General features: G+C 45.6%; 1 protein-coding gene across 3 annotated transcripts in view; it reads left to right on the top strand.

Annotated features, from left to right (window-relative positions):
* Window positions 1–12,630, top strand: part of ENTPD1 (ectonucleoside triphosphate diphosphohydrolase 1) — a 35,784-nt gene extending 23,154 nt beyond the window's left edge. Inside the window, exons 1-10 of one of the 3 annotated variants that reach the window (XM_053389561.1) lie at window positions 1,421–1,531; window positions 2,228–2,352; window positions 3,477–3,594; window positions 3,726–3,876; window positions 5,246–5,405; window positions 6,208–6,444; window positions 7,431–7,691; window positions 9,435–9,542; window positions 10,469–10,606; window positions 11,459–12,630. In XM_053389561.1, the coding sequence (XP_053245536.1) occupies window positions 2,269–2,352; window positions 3,477–3,594; window positions 3,726–3,876; window positions 5,246–5,405; window positions 6,208–6,444; window positions 7,431–7,691; window positions 9,435–9,542; window positions 10,469–10,606; window positions 11,459–11,665 (1,464 nt within the window). In that variant the 5' untranslated portion in view covers window positions 1,421–1,531; window positions 2,228–2,268 and the 3' untranslated portion in view covers window positions 11,666–12,630. Of the gene's footprint in view, window positions 1–1,420; window positions 1,532–2,227; window positions 2,353–3,476; window positions 3,595–3,725; window positions 3,877–5,245; window positions 5,406–6,207; window positions 6,445–7,430; window positions 7,692–9,434; window positions 9,543–10,468; window positions 10,607–11,458 lie in introns of those variants that run through there. The other 2 variants (XM_053389560.1, XM_053389562.1) reach the window with 2 other exon arrangements.
* Window positions 12,631–14,493: the final 1,863 nt, after the last annotated feature.

Genomic DNA, 14,493 nt, shown 5'->3' with positions numbered 1-14,493 from the left:
TCTGATACCTTTAGGATAACAAATGAGAACTTATTTCAGTATTCCCTCTCTCAGCCTGGTAACATATGCATGCTATTTTTGATCTTTTTTCTCAAAGGACTTCTGCTTCTGTATGATAATCTTGAAGCCTATATATTGTGCTCTCACCATTGCTTTGTGTAGCGAGGCATTCTAGGTGCAGCACTAACCAGGATTAGCTTGCAATCCTATATCACAGCCTTCTTCAACCTGCTGCCCTCCAGATGCCCTCCAGTCCCAAGCATAGCTGTCAACTTTTTGCTTTTCTTGCGAGGAATCCTATTCGGAATAAGGGAATTTCCCTTAAAAAAGGGGGAAAGTTGACAGCTATGGTCCCAAGTATCTGGAGGCCAGTTGGTTGCAGAAGGCTGTTATATACATCTGCAGTCAGCTCCACTGAACTCAATGGAACTGTGTAGACAGATGTAGATTTGCACTATGAGTTTCCTTTGAATGAAAGAGCACTGGGGGAAATGGTGGCATACAGTACTTGCTTCATTTACAAAAATGCATGCATGGTATAAGCAAGCAGGAGGCACTCCTATGAGGTGGGAGATCCTTCCATGGTTATTCGTCTTCAGGAAGGCATCTCACCACTCTTCCTTTCTCTTTGCCTCCATGTTCAATAGATTTGCTCCAAATGAGCACTAAAGAGTAGTTTTCCCAGGGGAAGCAGCAGGAGAAGAGGAAGTGTGGATAAGCCCACTGTAATCAGACAGCAAACTCATAACCAAAGCTTTTTAAAGCCAACTAACACCACCTTCTTCTTTTGTTGATGGTTTCTATTTTCAACTTTTATTTCCTCTTTGTCAGCTAGCAAAACAATATGCTTGGTATCTAAGGTTGCAACAGCATGCTCTAACAGCCAGTATTTTGCAACTGGGTTAAAATAAATTATACTTATTAGATATACCACACAACAGTTGTTCTACTGCAGGGGTAGCCATATTGTGCCCTTCAGGTGTTATGGACTACAGCATACATTGGACATGCTGGCTGAGGATTATGGGAGTTGTAGTCCAAAACGTGGAGGGTGCCACATTGTCTACTCCTGTTCTATTGCATTAAAGCTCTAACTCTGCCATTGTGTACAGTAGGACAACTGCACTGACTTCAGACTTGCTGGCATGAGAAGGAGGAAAGGAGAATCATTCTTCCTATCTTTAGGCTTGTGCTTAAAGAAGATTCTAATAAGTCTACTTATTAACAAATAAAGTGTTAAGTTAATAAAGCATAACCCTTTAACTTATTATGGATTTTCAAAAACCCATGACTTGACAGTGCTGCATTCACTGAATGTGCTTCAGTCCCTGAAAGACATTCTGGCAGAATTTGCATCCATTTCAAATTGTTGGCAGCAGTGTAATCAGACTGGAGAGCCCAGAACTGATTTGTTGTGGAATTTTAGAACTCCAGGAATAGCTTCTGCAGAAACACAGAGACCAAAAATAAAAGCAGAGCCGGGGAGGCTTGTGCAGCTGGGCAGAGATCTAGCATCTGGACTAGCAGTGGGGTGAGTGGCAGCTGATTCCTGGCAAGCTTTGCCGCGCTGTGTTCCAGCTTCAAAGAGGAGTGCGATTGCTTCCTTTTCTGTAGCTGCATCAGATCAGGCAGTGACAATCAGCCTTGTGGTATAGCTGGCGAAAGGGTGGGAAAAGTGCAGGAAATTGTGGCTAAAATTATCAAGGGGATGGAACAATTTCCTTATAAATAAATATTACAATGTGCGGGGTTCTTCAGTTTAGAAGAAAATGGTGAGCAAGGAGGACCACCAAAAGAGGTGCATAAAAGGGGTGTGGGAAAAGTGGGTAGAGATAAGTTTTTCTCCAGCTCTCAATAATACTGAAACCCAAGGTCACCCAGTGTAGCGGAATGGTGGGGGATTCAGGAAAGACAAAAGAAAATGCTTCTTCATATATCCCCTAGTTAGGCTTCAGAATCCTCTCTCGCAAGATGTGGTGATGGCCACTAAATTAGACGTGCTGTAAAAGAGGATTAGATTCATAGATCCCCAGTTGCAGTGGGGACCATGAATGGGAATGGACTGCGGTGCTCATTCGCCACTTGCTTGCTGGCTTCCTGCAGGCATCTGGTGCCACTGTAGGAAAGCAGGTTGCTGAACCTGATGGGCCTTTGACTGTCCTGATCCATATCCAAGTTCTTATGCTGTGTGGTTTGTAATGCCGTCTTCACTTTGCTGCGATTGCAGGTGCCAAGCTGTGCAAGCGTTTCCATCCAAAATATGCTGCCATGGGATTTCTTTTAATAGTGGCTATAATTGCTTTAATCACTCTGGCTGTCACGCAGAACAGTTCTGCCACCAAGAACAGAAAGGTAAGTCACAGGAGAGCCTCCTGCGGAAGCACTGTGAACGGTTTAGGCCAGTGATTCCCTGCACTAGTGCAGCATGGGAAGGGCTAATGTGAAAAACGGAGCATGTTGGATGCATCTACCGCTCCCCGTGCATGTCGGAACAGAAATAATCTCTCCCTTTCTCTGCCAATTTACAGGTAGTGGCAACATTTTGAGGGAGGGAGCAAGGATGCACTAGGGTTCTCTTATGCTATCCATTCTGCAGCTACAGGGCAATCCCAGAAGGTTCATCATTGCCCACAAAGTATGCTCCTTCACAAGTGTCCTGATTTCCTAGGCAAAGAGGAGGGTGGGTTACCTGGAAGCAACTTTGAATAATATAACCTGCATTTGCAAGAAGGATGCCTGGTCCTTTCTTCTTATGGGTGATCTGCGAAAAGATATATGTATTTTTCAGAATAGAAGAGTAAAGAGTGCCTTCAAATTTAAGCAAAAACGAAACACTTTTGCTCCAGGTTTCAAAGGTTTAGGAAGCACTGGCTTGAGTTCTTGAGCTACAAGATACCATGACTCTTTGTGCTCCCTCCCTGCTGTGCTTTTATGGTCTGGTTGATTCATCTTGTCTACCAAACATCTCTGCTGCAGAATTTATCCTGCCCTGTTCCCATGTCAAGTCAAATACCTTCCTATTGGTCACGATACAAAAAACCATTAGTGGTAATGTTAGTAATTCCTGCAAAGCCTGCTGAGGGTAAAATTCGGTCCAGAGACAGATGCGTCTTTAAAAACCTAGCGTGGCTTCTCCTTTTAGGCCTGAGCATCTTACATTCAGCGCAGATGGACTTATGTCTGAAACCACAATCATGTGGGCAGATCACTCAAGATTTTATAAAAGGTCCCAGTTTTGAGTAAAGGCCATATTTGCACATCTGAAGGATGCAATGACTTGAATCTAATTTATTTGCAAATACAACATTGATTGCAAAAAGAGGGGTATGTTTGCTTAAAACACACACACCTGGCTTTTATGGTAGCTAGGAGAAACAAATTATAATTAAGTGCTTAAACAGAAATGCGTCTCCATCACATCTTCCCAATATGCTGAGTTTTACGGAGCAAAAATTGTGGTTTTGTTTCTTCTGCAGTATGGGATTGTGCTGGATGCTGGTTCTTCTCACACCAACTTGTATGTATATGAATGGCCGGCAGAGAAGGAGAATGACACAGGAGTTGTGCAGCAGGTGCATGTCTGTGAAGTGGATGGTAAGAAAGTGGGAAAGTTGGGGCTAATAGGATGTTGAAATGATAGTAGAGTGAAGAGGGTAGAACATAGCACACTCAGGAAAACACCAGACTAAAACTAGCTGACAAAAGTTCTGCGTTTTCTCTCCCAGGTCCAGGAATCTCAGGCTATGCTGACCGTGTGGGAGAAGTTGGTGTCCCCCTAAGGCACTGCATGGATAAGGCAAAGGAAATAGTACCAAAAGAGAAACACCCAGAGACGCCAGTTTACTTGGGGGCAACAGCTGGCATGCGGCTGCTGAGGTACCAAAGGAGGATACAATCTGCGCTCTTTGAAATATCATGTTCGCTAGGGGTGAGATCGCAAATGACAGTTTTCAAAGGTTTCTTTGGAGCTGACAGGGATACTTAAACTTGGCCCAGTTTGTCTTTTCTTCCTCTCACCCCTGGGAAGATTTAGTTACATACCGGCACCGCACAGTGTCTGCATTTCACAAACATGTCATTGCTGCATTCAGTCCCTTGTTGTTTGGTCCATATATAGTGGTACCTCGGGTTACAAACACCTTGAGTTACAAACACTTCGGGTTACAGACTCCGCTAACCTGGAAGTAGTACCTTGGGTTAAGAACTTTACCTCAGGATGAGAACAGAAATTGTGTGGCGGTGGCGTGGCGACAGTGGGAGGCCCCATTAGCTAAAATGGTACTTCAGGTTAAGAACGGTTTTAGGTTAAGAATGGACCTCCGGAACGAATTAAGTTTGTAACCAGAGGTACCATTGTAGGTGACAGTTCAAACCGGAACATGTATCTCTGCCTGGACATACTGATGCAAAGTGCCTAATTTGCTCTGTGTGCTTGGATCCCCAGCTTACAAAAGCAAGCGCAGGAAGGAGACCATCAACCATCTCTCCATTTCCTTCACTTACTGTTGTACATTGTGATACCCAGAGGTGTTGCCATAAGCTTTGGATAAATCAGGATCTCCATAATGGCCATCATTCACTCACACAGCTATTCTGTGCCCAATCCACAGTCCTAACGCTGCAATAGTTGCGAAGATTATGAAGGCGACTTTTGCAAAGCCTCCTGGTATATCAGGTGCTCTTGGTCAGGAAGCTATGTGTGCAATAGAACGAAGGCTGGTTCTGATTATGATTAGATGTGATTACAGGGGCTTCGACTGGATGACTTTTGGGTGCCTTCCAACTCTACAAGTCTATGATTCTGTGATACAGTTTTTCCCCCTGCTCCTGTTTGTAAAATCACATGGAAGTAGTATGGAAGGAGCCAGAAAAGGGCTGAAGGTGCCAGCCCTAGAGCAATGTTAGATAAGCCAGATATAAGTAAGACCTGCACCTTGCAAACCTCTCAGGTCATTCTTCATAATTTGCATGTCATATCCAAGCATCTGCTTTATCCATTGTCACAAACATGCACATCTTATATCATTTCTTGGCCACTTCCCAACATGCACTTTTAAAAAGCCAAAGAAGGAAATGGAACTATCAGACATCTGGCCTCAAGTAGCAGGGAACGCTGGCAGATTAATTTTTTTAAAATTGATGAGCTGCTCTTTGTCCAAACAGCTTCCAGAGCAGTGGTGAATGATAAAAATACAATATAATAAGACAGCACAACGTAACTCCTATCCCTCTTTTCTACATGCAGACTGGAGAATGAGAACACGGCTAAAAAGGTCCTCTCTGCAGTGGAGGAGACCCTGCGCTCATACCCCTTCCGTTTCCAGGGTGCCAGGATCCTCACTGGTGAGGAAGAAGGTGCCTATGGCTGGATCACCATTAATTACCTGCTGGGCAACTTCAAAGAGGTAACATGCCATGCCAGAAAGGAAACACTGCTCCCTGAAGCTTGGCCATGCTTACTTCCATTTTAATAGTGATGACTCCTTAAAGCAGGGATGGCAAAACTTGGGGCCAAGGGCTGCATGCACCCCACAAGCTCATTTCATGGCGGTGGCAGAGGAGGGGGGAGGATGGAAGTGGCAGAGAGAGAAGGAAAGGGATAGCCCATCCATTTTGACTCTGGCACCTGCCCCCCAAGCAGCACATATCCCTCAAAAGATTGCCCCTCAAGGATCATGGCTCTTCAAAACAAAACAAAACAAAACAAAACACTCTAGTGCCATCTAAACCTCCAAAACAATTGTTAAGTATGGAATATAATGCATTGCTGCAAAAACGACAAAGCATATTGTGCTGCTTTTTAAAGATGCACAGATTGACTGTGGCACATGCTTTTGTTGACGAGAGGCCTGAATAAATGGGCTTCAATCTTTAAGGTGCCACAAGACTCTTTGCTGAAATACATTTTGCTAGAATGCTGAGTTAAGAAGTCTCCAACCTGCCCCCCCCCCACAATTTAAACAAACTATTGTTGGCCTTCCCATACTGTATCTCATACTTGAATGATCCTTGGTTTCTCCCAACATGTCTACTCCTTACTAACCCACCTCTTGCCTGTGCTAGCACACCTCTAACCCTCTGATTCCCCTGACTCCATGCTTCCATTTTCCTGGGTCACATCCTGTGCCACATTTCCCACAAGCTTGGGTCTTCTGTCCCTTGACAAGCTCATGCAGCTTCCTCCCAGCTGGTGTGCTCTTTTTGCAGTCTATCTGGCCAAAATTCCTGCCCCGCATCTTCTTCAGAACTGGAACCATAGGGGCGCTGGACCTTGGTGGAGCTTCCACACAGATCACCTTTGTTCCAGACCAGGAGACACTGGAGTCACCAGCAGATACAGCAAACTTCTCTCTCTACGGCAAACAGTACACTGTGTATACGCACAGCTTTCTGTGTTACGGGAAGGACCAAGCACTCCGGCTCAAGCTGCTCCAAGACGTTCTGGTAAGTTTGGGGTGATTCTTAAGCTGCATGCCCAGCTTACAAGTCTGTTGTGTCCAGCTTTCATCAATCTGAAGATTATTCTGGTTGCACTTGTACTAAACCAGGAGCAGGTGGAGCAGGGTGGCAGCAAGGTCAAAGCTATACAGGAACATTAAGAGGAACAGCAGACTGACTCGTACTGTCTACCAAAGCAGCCCTGTCCCACTGCACCTATGACTTCTTCACTTAACAACCTACATTGGAGTGGGGAACCTTGTCCAGCTGCTGGGCCAGATCCTACCTCCCCCATACTCCTTGGGCCACTTTGGCATCTTTCTGAATTCAGGCGACAAGTTTAAAGGGCCTTGTTCTCAGCACCAATCAGCTGATTGCTGCAGACGCTCGGTCCCACTTTGCCTGTTTACCTGCAAATGGACATTCTTCCTCTGCAGGCCAGAAAAACTGCCTGCAGAGCTTCTCTACAAAGGACACATGTCCACCTCTAGGTGGAATCCAAACAGCATCTGCCAACTTTAAAGGGGTATGCAGTCAGCTCCACTCAGTGCTGTTAGAGAGCCTCAGTTTCCAAGGGATAATCAGGAATGCCATGTAAGCTCCTGATTGCTCCTTTGCAGCCACAAGTTTACCTGCCCATGCCAGACATCACAAATGTGGTGCAGATGAGTGTGGTTTGGGGGAAATAGCCTTGGAGGTCAAATTAGGATCCCTGCTGGCTGAAACTAGCTCCTGGTTCCCAATGGACCAAGACCTACATGCATGTTTTTCAATATTTTTCCTGACATATTTCTTTCTGGCCATCCATTGGTGTTTTTGTTTTGTTAACTTGGTAATAAAGTAAAAAAGCAAAAGCAGATACAGTAACAATATGGATATTACTTGCTGTGAGCCCATTCCTGCCTAGATCCAGGTTTTTCATTGTCTTGTGTCATAACTAGTTGCCGGTGTGTGTAACTACCCATCCACCCTTTTTCTTCTTTTCACTGCAGGACTCATCGAGTAGCAGAATCAGAGACCCATGTTTCCACCAAGGATATGAGAGGACTCTTAATATTTCTAACCTGTGCAAAAGCCCCTGTACAGCTCCAAACATCACCCTACCCTGCTCCTCACAGCTCCAAATTGAGGGCGGTGGAGATTATGAAAAGTGCCTGACAAGCATTGAGAAAATCTTCAATACTGTCCACTGTCCTTACTCCAGCTGCTCATTTAATGGTGTTTTCTTGCCTCCAGTATCTGGGGATTTTGGGGTGAGTACATATAAGCACCTGCCTCTCTCCACCAGGCAGAAACTGGTGGCATTACCCTGGAGGAAGGACTTTTGGAGTGCAATTTGCCTGTCCCGTTAGTGTAGGCTTGTATTTAAACAGTAGCCTGGTAGCCATGATGTGAGCAGGAATTACATGGAGACAAAGGAAAGACGGATTCTTTCCCTCTTCCCCTGACATTTTGCTTGGTTTTTCTGCTAGGTGCACCAATTTGTTATCTTCCTCTGTCTGCCACTAGGTGGCAAAGTCCAGCTGAGCTACACTTACCATACAAGAACATGAAGGTTTCTTAAGATTTCATTAGCACCCAGTTAAAGCAACAGATTGACTTAGCACATGGGTGGGCAAACTAAGGCCCGGGGGCCGGATCCGGCCCAATCGCCTTCTAAATCCGGCCTGCGGACGGTCTGGGAATCAGCGTGGTTTTACATGAGTAGACTGTGTCCTTTTATTTAAAATGCACCTCTGGGTTATTTGTGGGGCCTGCCTGGTGTTTTTCCATGAGCAGAATGTGTGCTTTTATTTAGAATGCATCTCTGGGTTATTTGTGGGGCATAGGAATTCATTCATCCCCCCCCCAATATAGTCCAGCCCCCCACAAGGTCTGAGGGACAGTGGACCGGCCCCCTGCTGAAAACGTTTGCTGGCCCGTGACTTCTTGGCATAGAACACCTACCTGAGCAGAAGGAGAGAAGGCTTGCTGGGCATGAAGCATGGGGAGTGTCCATGGGGTCTACTGCTATTGGATGGGATGGGAACTCACAGCGGGAAGTGGTAGAGCTTAGTGGTAGAGCTTTGCATGCAGAAGGTTCCAGGTTCAATCCCTGGCATCTCCAGGTAAAAGGAGCCTGCACCCTATGATGTAAAAGGCAGAGCCACTGCCAGAGTAGACAATATTGAGCCAGATGAGTCAATAATATAAGGCGGCTTCCTGCCTACCCTCAGAAAATACTGGGTCATTTATGTTGGAGACAGCAAAGAACTGTTGATAATAATAGCTGATTAGTTAGTGAGCTAGAGATTACCTATCTCTTCTGCTAAACATATCCAGAGTAATGTACACAGCATAATCATGAAACCATACGCATAATCATAAAAGTACATGTACAAGCAAACAACAAAGAGTGTTTAACGCACCACCACAACCTAAAATCATCCAGGGTAGAAGATAAAATGACAGCAATAAGCCTAGATGTTAGGCATAAAAAGTATTTCAAAATAAAGATGTCTTCATTTTTGGTGAGAGAGATGCACAGGAGGCAGCCCGATTGACTTTGTTTGCTAGCCATGTGGTGTTCTGTCTATATGGGAGTTGTAGCCTTCTAACTTTTGCCCCGGATTAGATGAAGTGGGAGTTCATTGTCTACAACCCATAGCCAACTACAGTGGTACCTCGGGTTATGAACTTAATTCATTCCAGAGGTCCGTTCTTAACCTGAAACCATTCTTAACCTGAGGTACCACTTTAGCTAATGAGGCCTCCTGCTGCTGCCGCCGCACAATTTCTGTTCTCATCCTGAGGTAAAGTTCTTAACCCGAGGTACTACTTCCAGGTTAGCGGAGTCTGTAACCTGAGGTGTTTGTAACCTGAGGTGTTTGTAACCTGAGGTACCACTGTACCTGCAAATCTCTCTCCCCAGACTAGTGAGGACTGATGGAGGCAGAGCCCTGGGCTCCATTTCATTTGCATTTTTTGCAAACAAGTTCATGTCTTTTGTTCTTCAGGCGTTTTCTGCTTTCTACTTCGTAATGAACTTTCTAAATGCAACGAAAAAGCCTATGGACCAAGTAATAGAAGAAGTAAAGAACTTCTGCTCCAAACCCTGGAATCAGGTATGTCATTTCCCCAAACCGGGAGGAATATGAGTCTTGACTCTGAGGAGGTGTGGCTTCCATCTGGCATCAGTCATGGTTGGTTTGGTGGTGTGGAGCCACGCACCCAACACCAGCATTGCTGTAGCCTTCCTGGGCAGATCTGCCCTTGCCACTGCCCCAGCCCTGCTTAGGCAATTTGCAGCACTAGGGGAGTTGGGAGGACAGCTCTTCCTCAGCACACCAGCTGCTACTGGCATTAGTGATGCTTGATGCACCAAATCCAAAATCAAATTGGCTGTAGAAGAGAAGCCCCACAGCCTCACTTGTCCTAACACAAGATCTGCTGGATTTAAGAGCTGTATTTGCCAGTATATATACGTGTTCATGGAAGACAATCTTACTTGGCTACCAGTGATCACCAAAGAATATACACATACCAAGAAAGTGATTGCAATGTTTGTTAATTTTTGATGCTATTATTGTGAACCCCTTTAAGCTCAATATTTGTTGCTGGAAAAGCAGAATACAGTGGTATCTCTGGTTACGTACCTAATTTGTTCCGGAGGTCCATTCTTAACCTGAAACTGTTCTTAACCTGAAGCACCATTTTAGCTAACGCTGCTGGAGCCCAATTTCTGTTCTTATCCTGAAGCAAAGTTCTTAACCTGAAGCACTATTTCTGGGTTAGCAGAGTCTGTACCTGAAGTGAATGTAACCTGAAGCGTATGTAACCCGAGGTACCACTGTACAAAGATTAAAGCAAAATCACATCTATCTTTTTATCTATCTTTCTGTTGACACATGAAAGGGAACTTCATGTAGAAACACACAGCTCAGTCATGGTTGTTCCAGGGATGGGTGCATAAATCTGAAAGATGGAGCACTTTGCTTCCAGGAAAAGGAAGATGCCTGGAAATAAACTGTCTTCCTTTCTCTCTGTCCAGGTGAAGGCTGAATTTCCTGCAGTAAAGGAGAAGTACCTGAGCGAATACTGCTTCTCAGCGACTTACATTTTCTCGCTGCTCAGCCAGAGATACAACTTCACCAAGGAGAAATGGCAGGGCATCCACTTCCTGGGGAAGGTATCTTGGCATGCAGAGACAGGAGCTGGGGAATGGCGGGGGTAGTGAGTGGGAGGGCTGGGAAGCATTCTTTCCTCACTGGTGAAGAGGGAGCCGCATACAGGCCCACAATACCTCAAGGACCGCCTCTCCCCAAATGAACCAACCCAGACTCATCGAACATCATCTGAGACCCTTCCTCATGCGCCTCCTCTGCAAGAGGCCCGGCGGGTGGCAGCACAAGAGCAGGCCTTTTCTGTGGTGGCCTGCCATTTGTGCAATGCTTTCCCCTGGGAAGTTCGCCTGGCACCTCCAATATATAGGCGAAAACATTTCTCTTCACTAGGGGTTTGGCTGATTAGCATTCTCTTGCTTTCTAAATGTGTTTGTGGGGGGATGTGTTATTGGTTTATTTTTGGGGGGTTTTATGTATTTTGTATTCTTCTGTTGTGAAGCGCCCTGGGATCTTCGGATGAAGGGTGGTATACAAATTTAATTACCATATTTTTTGCTCTATAAGACTCACTTTTTCCCTCCTAAAAAGTAAGGGGAAATGTGTGTGCATCTTATGGAGCGAATGCAGGCTGCACAGCTATCCCAGAAGCCAGAGCAGCAAGAGGGATTGCTGCTTTCACTGTGCAGCGATCCCTCTTGCTGTTCTGGCTTCTGAAATTCAGAATATTTTTTTTTCTTGTTTTCCTCCTCCAAAAACTAGGTGCATCTTGTGGTCTGGTGCGTCTTATAGAGCGAAAATACGGTAATCGTAATAAATGTGTCACTGCCCCATTCCTCACTTCCCTTAGCAGTTCCTCTGTGCTTTACATCTCTCCTGCTGCTAGTGACCCTTCCCTCTTCTTTTCGTATCTATTTCAGATTGGCAGCAGTGACGCCGGGTGGACTTTGGGCTACATGCTGAACCTCACCAACATGATCCCTGCGGAGCAGCCCTATACACAACCGCTGTCTCAGTCTAGCTATATTACCCTCATGACCATCTGCTCCATTCTGGTGGTGTGCCTGCTCGTCATAGGCTACGTGAGCTATCGCAAACCAAAGTGCCTGAAAAAGGAAGTAATTTAGAACTGGGGTTGGCCTAGCCCACAGCAAAAACACAGCAAAGACCACTAGAGCCCAGTGTTCTGCTGAAATGGCTGATTTTGTACAAGGGCTTTCTACGCCACTCTCTCTAGCCACCGACAGATGCCAAGAGAGCAGCGTGCTTTCCTTCTGTCATCTTCCCCCATCCTGCCTCCCACCCTGATCCTTGGTGGGGGGAGGGGAGCTGATTGGTGTGGGGCTCACATGCCCTATGAAGAACACCTGCTTCTCTCAGGTCCACCCCTCTGAGCATTGCCTCAGCCCTAGGAATGAAACATGTGGGGGAGGGGGGGCACCAAATCAAAAAATGGCCGGCTGGACAACGCAGGGACAGATTCTAGCCTGGAAGGACCAGCAGCTCTCAGGGTTCCACATCCTCTTTTGCTCCATTGGAAATGTCAACAGCCATTCATTAAAAAAAACACCTCCCGGTGGCACCTGTCACGTTCATGGCGAATCAGCTAGCACTTGCCATGTCATTTCCTGGGGAAGATCCCCTCTTCGAGACTTTTGACAAAACAGGCTGTCCACACGACTAATCACCAGCCAGGAGAAAGCAGCGGAATGCACCCTATCCAGAGAAGGCCTCTGAGCAAAAATGTGTATTTCACAGAAATTAGTCTGTGAGAGAGGAACTCTTCCCCAAAGTGCCATGGCTGCTACCTGGGCAATAGGCCTTGTGCTGACTGGTTGACTTGCCTGCTAATTGAATGGATTAGTCAAGGTGATCCGCAGGCGGCCGCTCCCTACGGACTGTGTGGATTCTGAACACTGAGGCCTGACGTAGCACACTCCTCCTAAAGTGTCCTCCTATGTCAACAGTATAGGTCTCTGGGAACAGTTAAATCCCAGCCTTGGCATCCTGGTCCAAATGAAACCAACTATTCACTTTGCGCACATGTGTACAGCTCTGTATTTGTATTAAATATTAAAGATGTTTTGATTAATGCCAGTGTAATTTTCTTGTAATTTTCCAAAGGAGGTGGGATGGGATGGTGCTATTAGAAGAGAAACCAAGTGACCTTCAGAGAAAAAGGAATGACCTCACAGTCGGAGCAGGACTTGACCATACCTGCCATAGGTGGCAAGGCTTATTGTATTTATAGTTTCTCAGCAAGGAGAGGAAAAGGGGTGTGGCGGTTATCTTATTCCTTTTCTGTTGGCCAGTAATGTCATGAATTGGTGCAAAGGACTGGGAATTCAGCATCCCAGTGCTAATGCACAAAAAGGTGGTAAGATTGATTCCCACAATTGCAGGCTGAGGGCTTGTCCAGACTTCTACTTCTCCTACTACATTCCCCCAGGAAAACCTGATCTTTACCACTAAATCGTTACAAATGCCAATTGGGTTTTCTGCAGATAAATGTTTGCTCTGATTCAGCGTTAAGGAGTGGGTTTTCCCAGGGAAAGCAGTGAGGCAAACAGAAAACCTCTGGGACATGTGCCTACAAAACATGGGCCAAGCGGAAAGCCATTTGACCCATACTTTCTAAGGACAGGACAAGCAGGTTGGTGAGCCCTGATTAGCCATTTGGATGCAGCCTTAAAAAAGCAGGCCATTTTCCCCCTTGATGATTTAGAAGCTCAGTAGAAAGGCAACAAGTGACTGTAGATGAACAAGGAGACTTCCGGAGAGGTAGCAGTACATTTGATCAATGCTTCGTTTTATCCCATCTGATTACCAAATAAATGCAAGGTCTGAGGATTGCAGTGCTACAATCTCTGTCCAGTGGGTGGGTGGGTGTGGCTGGCCCTGCAGGCTCATCAAGCAGCAGCACTTCTGGGGCATGTGCTATGTGCCAGTCCCCTTCTGGGTTTCAGTCCTCTGCTTTATTACCTGAAGAGAACTTAAGGTCCCTGACACTGAGTAAATCAGAGACAAGTATGTTATCTGTTGCTGTACTATGTAACAATGCTAAATTGTTGTTTTTTAAATATAGTAAATTTCTATTATGCATCATATTCCTTGTGCTGAATTTCACCTGAATTCTATTTTTCTGTGTCAAGTTTTCCTTTTTGCTGTTGACCTTTGGTTTCAGCAGATAAGGTATTGACTGGCAGACTGACTGAGCTTTACTCAAATGTGAAAGAGAACTATTGATTACTCCCAGAAAACAATCTCGTCCATTTATCCATGACCTGGGAAGACAGCCTTTCCACTCATCCCCCCACCCCATCCCCCGTCCATATCTGGAGAATGATAGGAGAAGGGAACCAAAGTGATCTTCATTCCAGCTGAGATAGCTAAGGGAACCAAATTAATAATGATGAACAACATTGTTGAAAAGGCATAATAAAGTTGTTTTAAACTGGCTGGCTAAACTAGGTGAGGGTAAGCAATGGGTCTCAAACCCTTGGTGAGTTAGGAAGTTCCCCTGCATGTGAAGACAGGCCCTGGAAGATTTAGTGGATGAAACCAATAGTGGGTCCAATGTCTGAGAAGCTGGTTACTGCACATGCAGTAGATGGAATTGAGGCAGCCCATCTAGGAGAAGGAAAACTCTGATCCTTTGCTCCCTTGTGGCTATACTAATCCATGAGAAAGGCTTCAGGAGCAAACCTGGAGGAAAAATCTGTACCCATTGTCTTGCAGGACAGAAGAAAAGGCTAAGGAGTAAATCCTTTACTTCAAGGGAGACAGAGGCACAGGTACAGAATGTGCTGCCCTCTGTCCTTGGCCACATTCACTCTGCAAGGCACTTTATTTGGAACGCTGTTAGTTTGCTGCTTCTTGTTTTGGCATCATTAGTCCATGGGGCTGTGGCATTTCAAACCGTCTGCCATACTAGGGCTTAATTTCTAAAAACAAA

This window comes from Podarcis raffonei, chromosome 5, assembly GCF_027172205.1.
Source record: "Podarcis raffonei isolate rPodRaf1 chromosome 5, rPodRaf1.pri, whole genome shotgun sequence".
Taxonomy (NCBI): domain Eukaryota; kingdom Metazoa; phylum Chordata; class Lepidosauria; order Squamata; family Lacertidae; genus Podarcis; species Podarcis raffonei.
The sequence above is the reverse complement of the archived record's forward strand: the minus strand, read 5'-3'. Positions and strand labels throughout refer to the sequence as shown.